This window comes from Chiloscyllium punctatum, chromosome 32 (assembly GCF_047496795.1).
Source record: "Chiloscyllium punctatum isolate Juve2018m chromosome 32, sChiPun1.3, whole genome shotgun sequence".
Taxonomy (NCBI): Eukaryota; Metazoa; Chordata; class Chondrichthyes; order Orectolobiformes; family Hemiscylliidae; genus Chiloscyllium; species Chiloscyllium punctatum.
In genome coordinates this window covers 46834680-46855400 of record NC_092770.1, presented here as the reverse complement: position 1 = coordinate 46855400, position 20721 = coordinate 46834680, and the positions used below count along the sequence as shown (strand labels likewise).

General features: G+C 39.0%; 1 protein-coding gene across 2 annotated transcripts in view; it reads left to right on the top strand.

Moving 5' to 3' along the window:
* The window catches only part of LOC140458139 (adiponectin receptor protein 2), a 73948-nt gene that overhangs the window by 31115 nt on the left and 22112 nt on the right, over positions 1–20721 (top strand). For both annotated transcript variants that reach the window (XM_072552275.1, XM_072552276.1), the window contains one exon: positions 15888–16001. In XM_072552275.1, coding sequence (XP_072408376.1) covers positions 15888–16001 — 114 coding nt within the window. The remainder of the gene's footprint in view (positions 1–15887; positions 16002–20721) is intronic.

The window sequence follows — 20721 nt, the reverse complement described above, 5'->3', positions numbered from 1 at the left end:
CTGAAAACATTTGCGCCTATGTCATTGTTGAAGAAATCCTCCCATTGCAAGCTGAGTTGAGATGATTGGCTTCAAACAACCAAAGCCATTTTTATGGCTGTAACCAGTGAAGAGTTATAGTCGGGGGTAAATGTAGGGGAATGGTTCTGGGTGGATTGCATTAATTTTTTTGGCATTTGGTCTTCTACATATTTACTGAAAACTGTATGGTAGTAATGGCATACTCGTTTAGGTTGGTTGCTCAGAGATCATAATAGAATCTTTACGGGGTGGAAGCAGGCCTTTCAGCCCATCGAGTCCACACCAACCCTCCCAGATTAACTATTGTGAAGAAATAAATTTTATAGATCAGCTTCCATTCCCTCATTTCGTATTCAGAATATTTTAACTTACTTTAGGTGCATTCAGCTTTTGTGAAAGAACATCTATTTGATTTTGGAGAAAAGTTGTTGCACTCAAAAGACAAAATCTGTTTGGTTAATACACAAAATATTGGGTGTTTTCAGGGTATCTGATTAAATTCCGAGTGGAAAATAGCTTTCTGAAATTTGAACTGCATTGCTTCACGTGCAGGGCTAAAGGTGACATCTTGAAGTGAAAATAATTATAACTTCACAAATCTTCATTTCGTATTCCAGAATTGTTTCCATAATAATGTTCCTTCACTTTGTTTACGTTGTGGGTCTGCTTTGGCAACAGTTGTAAAATTGGTGCATATACACAATGAATTGCTGCCGTGCCACACGTGTATATAACATTGTTGTGGTTCTGTTCGTCGAGCTGGGAATTTGTCTTGCAAACGTTTCGTCCCCTGTCTAGGTGACATCCTCAGTGCTTGGAAGCCTCCTGTGAAGCGCTTCTGTGCTGTTTCCACCGGTATTTATAGTGGCCTGTCTCTGCAGCTTCCAGTTGTCAGTTCGAGCTGTCCACTGTAATGGCCGGTATATTGGGTCCAACCGGAAGCGGCAGAGACAGGCCACTATAAATGCCGGTGGAAACAGCACAGAAGCGCTTCACAGGAGGCTCCCAAGCACTGACGATGTCACCTAGACAGGGGACGAAACGTTTGCAAGACAAATTCCCAGCTCGGCGAACAGAACCACAACAACGAGCACCCGAGCTACAAATCTTCTACCAAACTGTGTATATAACGTATGCAGAGCCTAGATATCAAACTTTAAACTTCTTGAGTAAGCTGAGAAATGGTTAGAATCCTGTGATTGGCTGTGAAAATTAAACATCAACTATTAAATATTTCAGTTGAAACTTGCAATTTAAAAAATTGCACAACTTCAAATATCTTTGAAACCCCAAAACTGGTTTTGTTTTAGTTTATTCTGCCAAAATCCACAATGGTGTTTTGGGAATATGTTACCAGTTTATCCTTTGCAACAATCAAGATACACTAGGTGAAGAAAAATGAATTGCTTCCAAGAATGATTTTTTAAAAAAAAGTAGTCTTTTGTATCTTTTAAGATCTAATTGCTTTTGCTTAAAAGGAAAATACTGGCCTTTTGTCAAGACCACATTCGCTTTAAGACACTGATCATTGGTTTATTGTGTTTGTTTCCTTGCTCTATTCTCTTTCACTTTTTCTCCCCACTGCTCATCCATCTCCAAATAAAGTGAATAACTGGCTGCTTAAACTGAATATAACTTTTCAAGTTTGTGATCACAATACATAATTTTTTTCCAGCGTAAGAGGAAGTCCTGTTTTAGTGATAGTCATAGAGAGATGAATAGCATGGAAACAAACCCTTTGGTCCAACTCGTGTGTGTCAATCAGATATACTAAATAAATCTAGTCCCATTTGCCAGCATATGGCCCATATCCCCCTCAATCTTTCCATCCAGATGCCTTTTAAATGTTGTAATTGTACCAGCCACCACCACTTCCTCTGGCAGCTCATTCTGTACTTTCTGCTGCCACTTGTGTGGACCAGCATTATCAATTTTAAGCATTTACAAGTTGAGATGTTGTAAATAATCATTTTTGTTTGTTGTCCCCCCTTTACAACCTGTATTTGCAAAAATGCTTGAAGTAATAATCAGGTCAGGCAGTGTTTATGGAGTAAGAATAGAGTTAATGTTCTGACATTAGAACTGGGAAAGTTTAGAAATTAAGTTTTTAAGCGAGTGAAAGGGGGAAGAGGGTGAACAAAGAACACAAAGGATGGTATGTACTCGTGTCATAATGAGATATTAAATGTCAGAAATGTTTGTGTTGTGAGGCTGAAGTGGTAATGAGACAAATTTTAAGAATATTTTGATGTGAATTGCAGAATGATGAACAGCTTCCATCTAAAAGCAGAGGGAAATTTAGTATCCCTGAATTTGCAAACAAAAGGAAATAGATGTGTACAGAGATTGTTTATACTCTAAAATAGCTGACCTCGATATTGAGTCCTGAAGACTGCAGAATATCTAATCTAGCTTATGTTGAGTTTCATTTGGAACATTGCAGAAGCTGAGGACAGGGAGGTCACCGTGAGAGCCAAATACAGAATTAAAATGACAGGAGATGGAAACCCATGGTCATGTTTACAGACTGAACAGGGTGATTACTATTCTGCACTTGTTTTCCCTGGTGTAGAGCAGATCTCATTGTGAACAGTAAATGCAATATAGTAAATTCACTGTTTTCAGCCGAAAGAAATGTTCGGGGCATTCTGTGAGAAGGAGGTTTTTAAAAAAAACAAGTATTAATCTCTGAACTTGCATGGGGAGGGGTGGGGTGTTGGAGGTGATTGGCGAATGCAGAATATTGAATAAACAGTAGTGGAGGGGCCAGTTTATCAAATAGGAGTGGACTCCTCCATTAAGGAAAGAGGAAGAATCAGAAAGATTGCATCATCACTGTGATAGGTTCAATTGGAAAGGAATAAAGAATTTTTCACCTATTCTACAAAATCAAAGCTGTAGCTAGAATCATGTGATTATCCCTAACAACAGCTTGATTTGGAGAATGCTGTTTCAATCTTCATAAAGGAAGTTGAAAATCACAGAACACCAGGTTATAGTCCATCAGGTTTATTTGGAAGCAATAGCTTTCGGAGCACTGCTCCTTCAAGTAGCTGTGGGTCCCGATAAAGGAGCAGCTCTCCGGAAACTAGCGCTGCCAAATAAACCTGTTGGACTATAACCGGAGTGTTGTGAGAGTTTTTTAACTTTGTCCACCCCGGTCCAACACCTACCCCTTCACTTCATAAAAGGAGAGAATGACATAAGTATTATGGTTCAATAAGGGAGAGCTGATTTTGAATAGAAGTAGTTGGCATCACTCAGGAAGTTGACCGATCCATGGATGCATCCTAGATTATTGAAAGAGAGCAGAAATTCTGATCTTGATCTTTCAGTCCTCTTTGGATATTGTATTTGCCAGAGGACTGGGGATCACGGATATTACAAGTCTAATCACAAATGTGAATTTTAGTAAACCTGGTAATGACAGGTCAGTCATCTAATATCCACTCTCCAAGCAAGCATCGTGACTTAGTGTCATTCTCCTGCCATTTTTTCCATGTCTTTCACTTTTTATTTTTGTTTAATTAATTGTCTGATACACTCTTGTATTAATCAGTGGGCTCTCCCTCCACCACACATTCAGGCATTTCATTCCAGACCTGAATCACTTATAGTATGAAAGTTTCTCATGCCACATTGGCTCCCTTTGCACATTACTTAAAGTCTGACCCTCTATTCTGGATCCTTTTATGAACAGGAATATTTCCTCCTCTCTACCCTATCCATTCCCTGTACAGTTTTGAAAACTTCTGTTTGACCTCCTCTTCGCTTTCTCTCCAAGGAGAACAGTCCTCTCCCTCTTCAATATGTCCTCGTAACTGAAATCTCTCATTTTGGAACTATCCTTGTAAATCGCTTCTGTACACCGTCCAGTGCATTAGCACCTTTCCTATATTGTGGCCTCCAGAAATGTGCACAATACTGTAACTGAGGTCTTAAGTGCCTTTTAAAAGTTCAGCATAATGTCTTACACTCAATGCATATGTGCCTAGGATACTGTATGCTTTTGTTAACTGCTATCTACACCTGTTCAGCCACCTTCAATGATCTATGCACATATACACACGGATCCATCTGTTCTTTTAGACCCACTTTAGCCTTGTACACACTTGTGTTGTCTGCTTATGTTCTTCCGAGCAAAATGCATTCCATTGGACTTTATCTGCCACCTTTCCCTGCACCCACTCTAACCTGTCTATGCCCTGTCAAATTTCTACAATGTCCACAATTTATGGTGTTTCCAAGTTTTGTGCATCTGTAAACTTTGAAATAGTTTCTTGCACACCAAAATTCAGAATGTTAATATATATCAAGAAAAGAAAGGATCCCAGTGCCAACCCTGGTAACTTCACTATGACCTTCCTCTATCCCCAAAAAAATTGTTAAAGATTTTTATTTGAAATGTGGGTTGTGCTGTCATTTATTGCTCATTCTAATTGTACAGAGGCAAATTACAATCAACCACATTACTGTGGGTCTGGATTCCCGTGTAGGTCAGATCACATGCTGGAGGACATTGCCGATCCAAGTCATTTATCAGTGTTGAACCATGACCTCTAGCAGTACAACCTCCCAGCAGAATACCCTGCAGTTGCTCTGTAACATTCTTGATCCTGGTACTCGGGAAGCAACATACCATCCGACAGATATGTGAAAGACCACAGAAATGCTTATCTGCTGTTCTATCTAACTAATCTCAAATTTGTATTGCTGTTCTTTCTGCCCAGCTGAGTTCTCATTCTACTAGCATTGTATTCAAAGGACCATCTTTCACCATTCTCACCAGCCCCAAAATGATATTTTCATCAAACGTGTCTTCACCTAACAGAACGTGGCTCTGACTGCACTCTCTTGGTGATCCAGTGCCCCCATCAACTTTGAAAATGGAAAACTGATTTGTGGGCAGGACCCCAGGGGATGCCTGTTTTTCTTGGACTAACTGGCTCCTAAACTGTGGTGTAGTCAACTCTCTCTGAATGTGTTATTAATGTAACTCAGTCTTGAAGGTGCAGCACAGTGACTCCACCTGCTTCTCAAACTCTGAAATCTGCACATAAAGTTTCTGTAGCTGCATATCATCTTGGTCACAAGCTGCATTTTAGATTTGATCAGGCTATTTTGCCATGTCTTAACTTTACTTCCTTTACATAAATTTTATTCTCCTTTGGCCTTAGGTTAGGTGATGGCCTAGTGTTATTATTGCTAGACTAATAATCCAGAGAGGAGAAAGTGAGGACTGCAGATGCTGGAGATCAGAGCTGAAAATGTGTTGCTGGAAAAGCACAGCAGGTCAGGCAGCATCCAAGGAGCAGGAGAATCGACCGTTTTGGGCATGAGCCTGAAGAAAGGCTCATGCCCGAAACGTCGATTCACCTGTTCCTTGGATGCTGCCTGACCTGCTGCGCTTTTCCAGCAACACATTTTCAGCTAATAATTCAGAGACCCAAGTAATGTTCTGGGAACCCGAGTTTAAATTCTGCATTTGAATTCAGTAAAAGTCTGGAATTGAGAGTCAAATGGTGACCACAAAACTGATGTTGGAAATATTTATTATTGGAAAATTCTATCTGGTTCACGAGTGCCCTTTTCAGGGAAGAAAACTTGTCCTCACTGTCCCGGCCTACATGTCACTCGAAACCCATGATCATGAGAGTGCCTCTTAACTGCCTTCTGGGCAGTTAAGGATGGCCAAAAATGTTTGCCTCACCAGTGATGCCCACATCCAATGAATGAATGGAGGAAAAAAAAGATTACTTGTATTTGCTCAGCTTCGGGATTGATCAAAGTGTTGCACAATCAACAAAGGCCTTGAAGTGCAGCCACCATTGCAGTGCATGGAACATGGTAGACAGTCTGCACTAACTTTCTGGGTTATGAGGGAGAAAGCTGGATATGGGCACAAATAGTGCTCTCTTGTTTAAGTACTGGCACAGGCACGATGGGCTACATGGCTGTTTTTCTTGTCTTGGTATTTCTTTGTGAATGAAGATTTTTAGGAAAGTTGTGCACATCATTTGCAGGTCTTTTGGTGCCTGGTCAGGCTTATCTGTGACTGACTAATTCTCCCACAGTGGATATAGGTGAAGGTGCAATTGCTGCTGGAGGCAGTTGGATTATCCTTCCCTCTTTTTCTGTTTCACAATGGCTCCTTGCTCTTGGGCAGTCAACTATCTTTTATCTGGGCAACGTGACCATTCAACACAGCTGGCTTTGCAGGAAAATAGCTTTAATGCTGGTGATATTAGCTTTATCCAGGATTTTTAGGTTTGTAAAACACTCCTGACACTGGATTTGGAGTTCACTGTGGAGACAGACTGGTGAAGTACATTGTCAGTAGTAAAAGACCTATGCCATGACTTGGCACAATATAGAAAGTTGGCGAGGACTGTGGCTTTGTCCATTTTGAGTTTGGTCTGCGGTTTGAGGCTGTGAATGCCTCACATTTGTAGATTCACTGTTTTTGGAGCCTTATTGTCTATGGCGGCTTCAATACAATGATGCTTCCCAAAAAAGTTCCCAGCTGGTTACCTCAATGACACTGCTTGGTGAATCTGTATTCTTCTGTAGGTGCATGCTAATGCAGGACATTGGACTAAAATTTAATGAAAACTGATGAATTGTACTACCTCAGAAAAACATGTTGTTAAATGTTGCAGGTCTGACTGGGCCAGGAAATGTACATTTATCAGTAAGAAGGTCACAGATGAGTGTTTCTCGTGTGAGCCTGAAGAAACCGGAGGTTGTAAAGATTTCCATCAATCCAGAAGCACGCACAAATTCCCTCATCAAGGTCTTTGGTCTTTTGTGCTATAAGATTCTGTGATGATCCAATGACATTCCAATAAAGTACTGATTTCTGTGGTGTGCCTGGTGCTGACTTGCAGGTTAATCATTAAGCCCAGTTCTGCCTATCCTGGTGATACAGGTGACTGATCCAACTTTTGTGATGCTTTTGAAGATAATCAGCAAAATACCATTTTGAAATGTTTGCCAACTCAAAAATAAGTCAATTAGTCTCTCGGCTCATTGTTTATGGAATATTGCTAGGTCCAAAGTTGCTGCCAGATTTGTCACATAGTAGTAACATGGCTCTATGAAAGTTCACTGATGGAAAATAAACTTTGTTTCTCTCTTCACAAATGCTGTCATACCTGTGGAGCATTTCTAATTTGTTTTGATTTTTAATTCAAATTTCCAGCATCAGCTATTTCTACTAAGAGTTTGGCCTGGCACCTTTTTTAATATTGCATAAAATGTTGCTTATTGAGTAACTGCCTGGCTGTTTGCTTTGAAATGGATTTTGTGACTTAGACTATCCATTTTTAGTTTCACAGCAAATCAGGGCTAGCTTCCAAGTCAACAGTCACTTTTTAAACTGAACACTTAGATGTTTGCCAGGAATTCATAACGCTAAGTTTTTAATTGTGAAACTAATTTTGTGACAGATAGTAGAGGTAGGTGTTTGTTATTCAGACATATTTCTGGAAGAGTTTAATGTTACAATAATTAATTCCATTACAAAATATATTTGGGTAATTAAGGTCTTTGCACAATAGCAATCCTCCTGTCTACAGAAAAATTATAGCCATTGGCAGTACAGTACTCGCATGCTGTTCTTCTGAAATACTGCAGCCCCAAGTATTGTATTTCATCTTACTGACTCACTAAATATGGCGTATATGCTGTAAATTTTGAAACGTGTTTCTTTGCTTTAAATAAAATCCTGCTGAACATTCTTATTGTTTCTGTACCCCAATGTTATTCTATGCTACTTAGTGTCGTAACAGCTAAATCTTGTGGTGATTTGAGAGTTGATCAATAATTCTGCCTTGGTGAACGAACATTTTGTTAAGAAGAATCCATAATAAGCTGGATCTCCAATATGTGTTTGAGCATACCTGAAACTTGTTAAATGACCAGGTTTAATAGGCTGCAACCAATGGTACAAACTTGGCCAGAATTTCCAAGGCAGCCAAATTAACTACAGCTTAGGAGGATTGTCACTTCATAATTTTTTGCAAGATTATATAATTTAAATGTGTGGGCCCTTACTTTTTTTATATGATCATAGACATGCAGTGAAGTTACTTAAAGGAGCTGATCTGTGCTTGGTTTGCATGGGAGCTTGCAGCTTATTTTGTGATAATGAAGCTTGGAGGAGGACTCCCACGTGAGTCTCAAACTCCAGTGGATTTGCAGAAGTAACATTCGGGGTTGAGTTTACCTTTTTTAAGGCAACAAAGATGACTTTGGAAGAGGATTGATATCCCAGTCTGGAATCCCTGACAAGAATCCTGGGCACAATGGATTGATGCCATTAAACTTCAGGCAAATGCTAAACTGTCAGTGATTTGATTTCGGGACGAGGTTGACCATTTAGGACTGAAGTGAGGAGAAATTTCAGGTTTCAGCAAGCTCTATTAGTCAGTTTTTTGTAATAAATAACATTATGGTTTAATCAAAATAAATCTTGTTCAAGTTCGATGCAGTAATTGGCTAACTTGCATATAGTTTTATATATATGCAAGAAGTATATAGGCTTATTTCTCTAAATTTCCTGAACATAGCTGTGCAAGGAAAGAGATAAATCACTGATTTTTTTGTAGATTTTGACCTTTTAAATAAAAAAACTTCTGCCAATAATATTCTAAAGTGTAAATAAATAAACTGAGATGTTCTAAAGTTAGCAAACCTGTCTATATTAAAATTAAAACAATATATTGTAGGTGCTTGAGTTATGATATAAAAACAAGGTGCTGGGGAAACTTCAGAACTGAGGTTTGAAGAAGAATCATACCAGGCGCAAAGCATTAACTGTTTCTTTCTTCATGGATGCTGCCAGACCTGCTGAGTTTCTCCAGCATTCTGTTTGTTTTCCTTTATCCAACCTGTCATTTCTTTCAGAAAACTATCATGACTTGGATAAACTTAGCTCTGTGAAAGGGAAATTATGTTGACTCTGCCAGATCTCATTGATTTTCTATGTATCTAACCATAACAATAATGGATTCTAGCGATTTGCTTATGAGACATGCTGAACTAATTGACTCATTGTTTCTTGTTTTTTTGTTTTTCTTGAATAATTATTACATTAGGCCTTTTCTAGTTTATGGAATTTTGGGAGATTTTAATCATGCAGCTACTTTCTCCAGAGCTGCTGCTTTTTTTTAGACCTGGAGACACGGGTCATCTGGGCCTGGGGGGGACCCTGTCAGACCTTCCGTCTAATAGTTTCCTAATTATTATTTTAGTGATTATTTTAGGTTCCTTCCTACCTCTTGATTTTCAAGTGACTTATAGGAGATTTCTTAGGCTTCTATGGTGAAAAGACACAGAATATCTGCTCATTCTTTCTGCTATTTCTTTCTTTTATTATCTGGATTTATCCTGTTTAATTTTAAACTTTGTGGTTTAGAGTAACTTACTAAAACTGTTTATATCAAACACTGTTTTATGTAAACTACTTGATGTTGTGTAAACATCGGCATTGCAAGGAAATCTCTTCCTTGTTTTTGAATCATTATTGCATCAGCATAGCATTTCAACATGTAGAGCAACTATCATCTCATAGTTAGCTCAATTGGCTAGATGGTTGGCTTGCAATGCAGAGTGATGTCAACAGTACATGTTCAGTTACTGCAATGACTGAGGTTACTATGAAGGCCCTGCCTTTTCAACCTTGCCTGTCTGAGGCATGGTAATCCTTAGGTTAAGCTCACCACAGTTGTCTTTCTCTAGTGAGAGAGCAGCCATAGTATCCTCTGCAATTATGACGACTATACCTTAGTATTTTCCAAATTCAAACTGTTCTGATTCAGTAAATAGACCGTAACTAGATGAACGAAGGAAAAATGACTTGCACAAAATGTAAAGATAGAACTAGAAAGGGGCTTACTGGAATTAATGTAGGAAAATGCTGAAACAATTAAAATGACAGTCATAAGGAAAATGTGTGTCCTGGTTAAAAAGACAAAACAACTGAAGCTAATAAGAATCAATAAATGAACCAGTGGCGCTGAAGCTGTTGTAGCACAGAGGAAGTGTCGCTACCTCTGAGCCAGAGGTCATATTCAAATTCCACCTGCCCCCTCAGTTATTGTAACATGACTGAACATGTTGATTAAAACACCAAGCCAGTAGTGATCTGTGGAAATATACTTTTAGGCAGTGAATGGTCATCTAGAATGCACTACTTTCACCAAACTTTCTGACAATGATAAAACTTTGAATGGAAGGGAATTGGATAAATAATAGGACATAATTTACAGGGCTATAGGGAAAGTGCAGATAAGTGAGACAAATTTGAGTAGTTCTGTCAGAGAGCTGATATGGGGAATCATGGGTTGATTTATCTCCTTTGTTTCAACATTCTGTAATAATACAATTCGCTGGGGTAATGTGTCGGAACTCGAGCGATACAGTTCACTGGGATGGTGTGCTGGAAGTTGAGCCCTACTCCCAGAGTTGTCACAAAATTAAATATTTTGAAGTAAAGAATTCCCAAACTTGTCACATTTTTAGATACAGATTGATGGAAAGTATGGACCAGATCTTTGTACTGAACAAGAATTGTTATTTATTACAAGTAATTAACCTACTTAGAAGTAAAGAGTTGTAAACTGTCAGTGTATAACACTGCAAATTAAAAGGAATCCCCTTAAACTCTAACGTATACACGCACAGGCAAACAGATAAGGAAAAACAGTTTATCGGTAGAGAAAACTGGGAGGTAGTTCAGTGGACCCTGTTCACAGGGTGCTGAAGTGCTCCTTTATAATTGTAATGCTGGTCAGAATGTTGCTTTTCAATCGTTTGTCTTAGATCCTTCCACTTGTTTGCAAGAAACACATGCTGGCTGATTAGCTTATTAAAGGTCTCTGACTTAGCAATCTAAAAATTGCAGCTTGCTTACAACTGCTGAAGGAACGGTGAACTGGTTTTCTTAAAGTTATAAAGTGAGTTTTGACTGCAAAGTGCAGCTCTTGTGCTGATAGAGATCAAAACTCCTGTCCTTACAGGTCGTTCTGCTACAGTGTGACATCTGTATTCTTCTGCACCCTCGCGGTATAGAACATCACGCTGTAGAAGATTGCTCATAGAAAATCACTATACCCATTCAGTAGGAAGTTTGTGTTATCCAAATAACATCTACAATTCGTCAATCATGTTATAGCCAATTCAAACTGATGCGTGTTATAGCAGAATGACCTGTACTTTGTTCCCAGCCCCAAGGTGTTCAATTTCCTGAGAACCAATTATGTGGTTGTTGGCAGGCAGAAGGATTTTGTCATCAATAATTTTCACTGTACAGAGACCAATCAACTACAAGTTGCCACCTAGCTGTATCTATGCACAGAACTCCTTGGCTCCAATTTGCCTACAGCCACTTTAATTATTGCTTGCTTAAACAGCATTTGCACAGTACTTGCTATGAGTATTGGGTTATTTGTTTCTTTTTCAAGTTCTTTCTCATTTATGTCTGCAATTTTATAAAGCTTAAAAGTAAAAAGACATGGTCTTCACAATAGTCAAACTAATCCTTCTGTAATTGAACAGCAAGAGGGCAAATGAGTAAAAACTAAAGGATGAAAATTGGCTTGAAACGGAAGCTGAGCATAAAATAATGGCAGATCACTTACCAAGGGGAATTCATGAGTAACATGAATTATCTCTAGCATAATGGGTGAATTTGCTGTTAATGACATGAAGTCTCAGGCCAAATATGTACAAAATCAATTAATCCATGAGCATGGATGATATTTAGTGGTTGAGTGATGGTCGTAAACCAACTATTGTAGCAATAATGTTGTGTTACTTCGATTCCTCCCCTGGAATTTGTCATAACTCCCATAAAGAACTGGAACAAAAAGCAACATTTTGGTTGGAGCTAACGTACTGAATTTTCTGCTCAGGGCAGGCATTCAGGTGCTGGTGTACTTCTGTACCTAGTTAGTGACTTTCTGCCTTAAGACTGTGAAGCAAAGCTCTTCTGTTGAGTATCCTCCAAGATGGTGCACTATGGTAGTGTATTTCTTCCTTCAGGGGTGTGGCCTCAATTATAAAGTACAGTATCTGTCTATGAAGTGAACTTGCATATTTTCCCAGGTTTTGCCTGTACTGTATCTGAACCTGATCAAGGTTTGGGGCAAGATTATTTTGCTTCAAAGCTCTTCCCCCAGTAGGGGTGGTGGTGGTTGTAAGGAAGCTGCTGCTCAGGAACGTGGCCTTTGTCAGTGGTGTTCTAGGAGCCTAGTGGAGGAGAGAGGTCAAGGTGCTGAGGATGACTAGATTTCAGGTGCTGAGGGTGACTAGATTTCAAACTTTTTGGATATTGGAGGAACAAGCTGAATGACATCACTTCGGGTGTCTTCATTTTCGTCTTTGGTCAGCATCTGCTACACAACCAAAGCCATCTGGGCTCTCATGACCATGGTACTTGGCTCCAAAAATACACAAGACTGAGGCAGCTCAGGAGTGCAGTGAGCTTTCAGGTCACCTGACTCCAGTCTATATGGAACTTGACATTGACCCCAGGAAATGAGTCCACCCTCTAGAACCTGTGCAGTATGATCTGAAGTGTCTTAAGGAAATTTCCTTTGTGTCCACAAATAGCACAGAGACACTTTCTATCTGGGCTGCTGCAAACTTTCTATTTCCTCACCTTAATCCATTGTCTGGAGATGCCCCGGAATAACGTCCCATTTTCTGGTAGCAGAAATTCCCAGTAGCAGGCTTGCTGGAGAAGTTCTCCTTCACATCTGTGATGTGCCATGGGGTGTGCTCCATGCAGTCATCGTATGCGATAGATATTTAAGTATGTGCTAGGCCATGTGTTTTGTGGCCCAGAGGCAATAATTTTTCTTGTTAGTTTTGAATGTTTTTGTTTGCAGCGCTTGTTTAATTATTAAATGTTTTTACATTTTTCGTCACATTTCAACCCCATGATGCTGATTTCTGGCCAACCTGTATATGGTGGGGTGGAGGCGAGGAGAACAGATTGAAAGATCTTTTGCTCTTGGACCCGGCAAGTCTAGATCAACAGATCCAGGCAGCAGACCATGATGGAAGTTGGAGCACTTGACTGTCTGTCTGTCTTGAGGTTACATGTACATTAGAGAGACCATGGCAGGGGAGGGGAGAAGAATGTGGAATCACCTGCACAATTGAAACCTTTGAGTGCCATAGGCCCCCAGGAACTGGCGTGCTTCAGCATCCTTGGTAATAATATTTTGATAAGTTTCTGTTGTAGTTTTCCACTATCCTTTTCATTTTTGATTTTGTCGCAGTGTCTGAGGCTGTTTGATTTGAAATCTATTTGTTTAAATGTGCTGTGTATCCCAAGGTTCTGTATTCTGGGCAAGAGATTTTAAGGTATTTAAAAGATGGTGATCATAACTCTTAAGATTTAAGGTAACTATGCAAAAGGACAAAGATGGACTAAAAAAAAGGTTCTGGATTGGGGAAAGGCTGATTTTTTTATATAAGGCAGGATCTGGCCAAAATGAACTGGGAATAGCTGCTTGTAGGAAAATCACAAAAGTCCTAGGAAAATACCAAGTGCCAAATGAACTTAGGAGAGCAAGGAGGTGGTATGAAAAAATACTGGCAGGTAGAACAAAGAAGATCCAAAGATGTATGAGTATATTGGGTGAAGAAAATAACCATAGAGTAGAAACCAAAGTGGTCATCAGTGTGTGGAACTGGCAGACATTGAGGTTTTGCATCTTATTCACTGTAGTGAAGGATAATGTAGGTGTAGATATCAGGAAAGGTGACTGTGATACACTGAGACGGAGGTTTTAAAATTGGATAAATGCCCCAGATCCAGAAGAGAGATAGAATTGCAAGGGCCCTGACCTTTAATTTTTCAAATCCTCTCTGGCCACAGGAGAGGTGCCAGAGAACTAGAGGACGGTAATGTAGTACCATTGTTCAGGGAGGTTTGTAGGGATAAGTCAGGGTACTGTAGGCTATTGAATCTAATATCAGTGGTAGAAGTAGGAAAATTTTTTTTAAAAAAAAGCTGATAGGTAGAATTAACCTCCTCCTGGAAAGGGCAAGGATAAATCAAGGATAATCAGCATGGCTTTTTCAGGGAGAGATTATATCTTACAGGTTTAATTGAGCTTTTTTAAGGAGGTAATTAGGTATGTCGGTGAGGATGGTGCAGTTAATGTAGACTACATGGACTCTAATAAGGCTTTTGACAGTGTTACATTGGAACACTCATCCAGATGGTAAAAATCCATGGAATGCAGGACAATGTAGCAAATTAGATCCAAAATTGGCTCACTAGCAGAGGGTAATGGTGGAAGGTTGTTTTTGTGAGTAGGAGTCAGTGTCCATTGACTTGGCGCTAGGTTATTAACTGTTTGTAGTGTACAAGAATGATAAAGTAAGAAATCACATGACACCAGGTTATAGTCCAACAGCTTTATTTGAAATCACAAGCTTTCCGAGTATAGTGCCTTCATCAAATGAAGTGAGAGGGAAGCACACAGAACATAGAATTTATGGACAGAGAGATCAAAGATCATACAAATTGTGTTAGGGGAGCGTTGATTGATTACTAAGTGTCTGCAGGTGACCAAGAGTGTTAGATGGTGTGAGTAAAAAGCCAATAGTTGAATAGGGATGACCGATAATCCAATTAAATGAGGCAGAGAGATAATTACAAAAAATTAAAAATAAGGAGACAAATCAAGTGAATGGAATAACATGGAACAAAAACAGAAGCTTTTGGAAAACCAGCAGGTCCAGCAGCGTGAAGGAAAAGCAGAGGAAGGATCACTGGATGCGAAACGTTTTCTTCACAGATGCTGCCACACCTGAGCAACCCCCCCCCAACCTAACCAACAACCTCTGCTCCTGATTTACAGCATCCACAGTTCTTTAGGTTTTCATTTGAGTGGAATAACATCTTAGGAATAAGAGTTTCATGCCTAGAGTTTAATCAGAATACTTTGATCAGTAAGTTTGCAAATTGCATCAAAATTGGTAAATAGTGGAGGCTGAAAACCTTAGGCTACAGGATGGGCTTGTCAGATTGGTAGAATCATGGCAAATGCAATTTAATTTAGAAAAGAGAGGGGTATTACACTTTAGAAAGACGAACTAAGCAAGGGAGTACACAGTGAACGGTAAGACTCTCGAAAGTACATCAGGTCCATAGCTCTTTGAAGGTGGCAGGTTAAGGAAGCATATGGAATACGTGACTTCATTAGCTGAGGTTTTGAATCCAAGAGCAGAGAGAGTTTGATGGAGCTATATAAGTTGCACACCTCTGTGCAGTTTTGATCGCCACATAATATGGAGAATGTATCACTAGGGAATCTTGTGTAGTGGTAGTGTCCCTATCTCTGAACCAGGAGGCCTGAATTTCAGTCCCTCTGCTTCAGCCGTGAAGAGAGACAAGGTAGACTAGGATTATTTGTCTGAGAACAGTGATGGTTGTGGGGGGTCCACTCGAGGTGTACAAAATTGAGTGGTGTAGATAATTAATGGAACCTTGCCTCTACCACGAGTTGTTATTGATATTTGAGTGTTGCTGTTGTGCTTTCAAGAAAACTGTATAAACCTGCAATTTGAAAGTAATTGCAGTTTTCAACACTTATATACTCACCATTAATTCAGTGTGATGCTTGTACCTTTGGTAAAGATAACTTATATATTTGTCAATATGGTACTCTCTACAGTTAGGACAAAATGGAATTTCTGACTCTAAGCAAGGAAACTTTATTGTGATTCTGAAGGATTGGGGATATATTGTTTAATAGGCTAGATGGCCCATAAATGGGATTTAGTGAGCTGGCTAAAAATCAGGGTTTCAGCAATATGTTTGAATGTATGCTGTTTTCTTTCAGGATAACATGGAATCTGAAGAAAGGGAAATGGTTGAAGAAGAAGGGTTCATGGGCATTGCACCACTTTTACCGGCATATCATGCTATGGAAAAGATGGAAGAGTTTGTTCACAAGGTGAGTTAATGTTAGGAATGTTTGAATTCTATCGCTGAAAAAATTTTGTCGTCTTTGTATTTCATGCTGTTGATCCTCCTTATAAATCTTGACTAAACCCAGTATTCATTCTAAATTTACTTGGCATGGTATTATCACCTCAAAATATTTGTTACGTAATCTTCATAGCAAATTTGACTTTAAACAAAATTAAATCTTAACATATGTCATTTTGCTGTGTGTTACTAGAGAGATACTCAGATATAGATGGATGGAAGAGTTTTATGAATTCTTTATTAGTGTGGTATTATTTGGTGGGCAAACAGACTGAAGCAGTCAAAGGGATGAAAAATGCTGGCACCAATAGAGAAGTATTTACAACACAAAATCTGTCTTATCCATCTATGCTTCATTTGTGATTAGTCATAATGGCAGTTCACTTTTGTTACTAGAACTTCATTGGCATTTTATTAAAAGGTGCAGTCTTTTAATGTATAAACTGTTGTTTAGTCCAATTATTTTATATCTGTTGATTAATTCATATCTGATTGTTGCTCATCATTTTTAAAAAAAATCTGATGTTGATCAATAATTTATAGAAGCCAGCAGCCAACCTAATGAAAAGATAAACTTTTAGTTTTTAGGCTTGCAGCCAGTTGGTAGTGTTTCAGTTTCTTTCATGCTTGCAACAGTCTCAAGTTAATTGAACAGATATTCCAAAATGAGTCTAATTTTATTTAGTTGCTCTGCAACTTGACTCACTGGTTCTAAGATAAAATAGTCTGCTATTGCTTTCCTATGTGTATTGAAATGCTCCAAAGTAAGTCTTACAGCTGGGCACTATTTATTTAAAACTGTGGGAAGTAACATGGCGAGATCTAAAAGAGCCAATAGCTGAAACAAGTCCACCATTTTAGTGTAATCAGGCCTTTAATAACTGCACTTCCATGTGCTTTATTATTGATTTGTGCAATGTGCAAGTGTTCTTCAATGTTTGGACTTCTTTTGGTATGACAGGTAGATAGACATAACACTGTCACAATCACAGGAAGAAATCGATACCTTGATTTCAAGACCAAGGTGAAATAATTCATATATTTCACAAAGGTTGTAACTGTAGCCTCCTTTTCTCAGGTAATCCAATACAAATAAATAAAGGCAAGTCTTCTTTCACTAGAATAGGAAGTAATTATTGTTGAACTTTATTTTGAATTGTTCAGCTGTGCCAAAACCATGGAATCAAATATAGGTGTTACTTAAATCTATGCACTACTGCATTTCAAATTTCATTCTGTTAAAGTAAAACTTGGATGCAAATAATTTTAATTTGACTTGCCACATTATAGGTTTGATTTCCAAGAGGTGCTATAATCGATAATAAAATGATCTGTCCTGAAACAAGGTCAAGAGAATATATCACCCATATCGCCTATTATCAGAACTCTTAATTCGTCATATAGTAGTACAGAACTTGAATTTTGATCAGACTTTTCATTTTTTGCTCATAACAATTGAAGGGGAAATCAACATGTCTCCTGAATGAAAGGAGTGTGCTGATTGGTTAGTAAGTGGATGCCGATTGTTAGAGAGATTGCAATGGAGAATTCACCAGATAGATATGACTAACTGTTAATTACTTTGTTTATGTTTTAAACGAGCCACGTTGACTCTGATCAAACATTGTTTTAGAAATGAACTATCACCACACTCTAAACAGCCTGTGCTTCCAAAATTCTTAATGTGGTGTCCAACATTAGATATAATTCCATGATTGGATGCATTTGTTGGATAATACAGAGTATGCAAATAATTAATCTCATCATTAATTTAGGATTGTCAGTTGGGTTTGCAATGTGGTGCATTTGTATGTATTTAAATCTGCATATATTAATACCCAGGGCCCTGTTCTTTTTCAGACAGAAAGAAAATGTGTATGTACTGCACTTGTTTCAATTCAAAATAAGTAACCGCTATTTACTGGTTCATTTCTCAGGGGACTTGGAGTCAACTTGCCTGGTTTAAAATTTAAGCAAAGCCTGGTGATTTAACTGTCTGCCACTATTAAGTTGTGCATTTTCCATTCAAATGCCTCAACCATTCAGAATCCACTTGATAACCAATCAGCACTGTTCTCTCAGACATAATAAACGTTGGTTTCCCCTTACAATGGTATTTTTTTGTGAATCATCCTGAAAAGTGCAAGGTGAAAAGATTTGACAAAATATGTATTCTTCAAAAACGCCAAGTATTGATTCTATGAATCCTCAATCTATACAAGTACAACTTTATATGAGAGTGGATACTGGCAAAAAGTAGATTTATTCATGGTCCGGCCCAACTACATATACCTCCTCATCTGTGTAAATGTTTATGAAGAAATAACATGGCAAAGCTTAGTGGTAAACTAGATGATTGCGTAACGTTTAAAAATCAATTAAAGACTACCAAAAGAAACAAAATAAACTCTGAGGCAAGGTTTGCAAATAATATCAAGACAGCCAGCAGAGCTTCTTAAATATATAAAAAAGAGGAGAGAACATAGATCCCTTAGAGAATGAGATTGGAGAAATAATCGTGATGAACCAGGAAATGTTAGGTGTTGAATAAATGCTGTGCATCAATGTTCACAGTAGAAGACACTAATGGAATTGAAATATGGATTTCAAATTTGTGCCTATGGGGCTTTTGTTAAATCCTCTTTCTTCTTAATTCCTGCTCCAGTTTACTCGGTCTCTAAACACAGGATAACTCCTCTCACTCTGGAATCTATTTTAACCAATGCTAGCCCTCTCTCATGCATACATATCCTTGGTCCAATATAGCAATTACATATGCTCACAGTACTCCAGGACTGGTTTCACCAAAGCCAAAGGGCAGTTGTAGCTGATAGACTGAGATTCCTCTTAAGTTGAAATGCTGCTGATGCTGTGGTGTGCATGATTTTGGCTTTTTGCAACTTAATATTAATTGACTGTGATATTTCTAAATGCTTATTAAAATGTGAATGTTATGAATCAGTCAAAGCTGATAGCCAACTAATTTTATAGCTCAGGCAAAAATGAGGACTGCAGATGCTGGAGTCGAGTGAGGTGCTGGAATTGCACAGCAGGTCAGGCCGCATCCGAGGAGCAGGAGAATCGACGTTTCAGGCAAAAGCACTTCGTCAGTTGATGAGATGACTGGTTTGCAACAGTGATACCAACAGCATGAGTACAAGTCCCATACTGACTGGGGTCATCTCAGCTTCTCCCTTTATTTTAGACTTGGTGACCCTAGTGTTAAACTTGTCACCAGTCATCTCCCTCAAATAAGGAAACCTTTGACCCTGGGACTTTGGCAACTTTTAGTTCATTTTAACTGATGTGTAAATTCTGTGGTTTATCAGTTCTCTTTTCCTGAGCAATTTTATTTTGTTGCTGATCTTCAGTAAGAATGACATAATTGCATATTGAAGGAAGATTAGAAATTGTGGCAAGAACCTGTGCTGTCGACACTCTCAATCTAAATGGTCTAATATTTGTGCCCTTCAGGTCAAGTGACTCCTCTATCACTATAATTTTTTTCTTGCCATCATTTCCTTCCAGCTGTTTCTGCATTCCCACCCGGTACATTATATTGATAAACTAATGCAGTTAAAGGCTGACAAAGGACCTGGACCTGATCATATACATCCCAGCCTGATAAAAATATTGCCCTAAAAGTCATGACCTGTAAACGTTAGATGGGTTAGTGATCATTTTCCAAACTTTTATCGACTCTAGAGCAGATTTTACAGGTTGGAAGGTGGAATATATAACCTCACTGTTTAAAAAGGGAGGAAGAGAGAAACAAGAAGTACAGACCCATTAATCTAACATTAATATTGGGCAAAATGCTAGAGTGTAATGACAGGAATGTTGAGACTGGGCATCACATGGCAGTTGAGGTACAACATGACTAAATGTGAAGTTATGCACACTCGTGTGGAAACCAGAGATGAATAGTAGTATTAAACGATAATATATATATCCTCATACCATCTTTGCTGTAAAGACTCTATTTCATTCACCCACTTCCTCCATCTCTGTCTCCATCTGTTCTGATGATGCCAGTTTCAACAAGGAAGCGTCTGAAATGGCAGCCGCCTTCCTCAACTGAGGATTCTCCAGCAGCATTGCTGACCGGGCGCTGAGCTGGGTCCAACCCATCCCCCGCACTTTGGCCCTCAACCCCTGTTCTTCCATCCCACAACAGCGATACGGTTCCCATGTCTTTATCTACCATCGCATCAGTATCTACAGCCAGACGATCAATAGCTGTTATTTCCACTACCTCCAGTGAAATACCACCACCAAACACACGTGTCCCTCCCCTCCCCTCTCTTCCATCCTTCCACAGGGACTGTTCCCTCTGGGGCACTGAGGTCCACTCTTCCTTCACTTCCAAAAGACCCTCCCCTCAAACAGCCCCACATCTTCCCCTGCAATAGCAGAAGGTATAATGCCTGTTTACTTCTCCATCCTCAGTATCCAAGGACACAAACACACCTTCCAGGTGAAGCAGCGCTTTACCTGCACTTCACACAACCTAGTTTATTGCATTCTTTGCTCACAATGTGGTCACCTCTACAGTAGAGAAATGAAATGTAGACAGGGTGACCACTTTGCAGAACACTTACATTCTGTCCACAAAAAAGACCCTGAACTTTGTTGCCTGTCACTTCAACAGTCCACCTTGTTCCCTGGCCAACATCTCTGTCTCA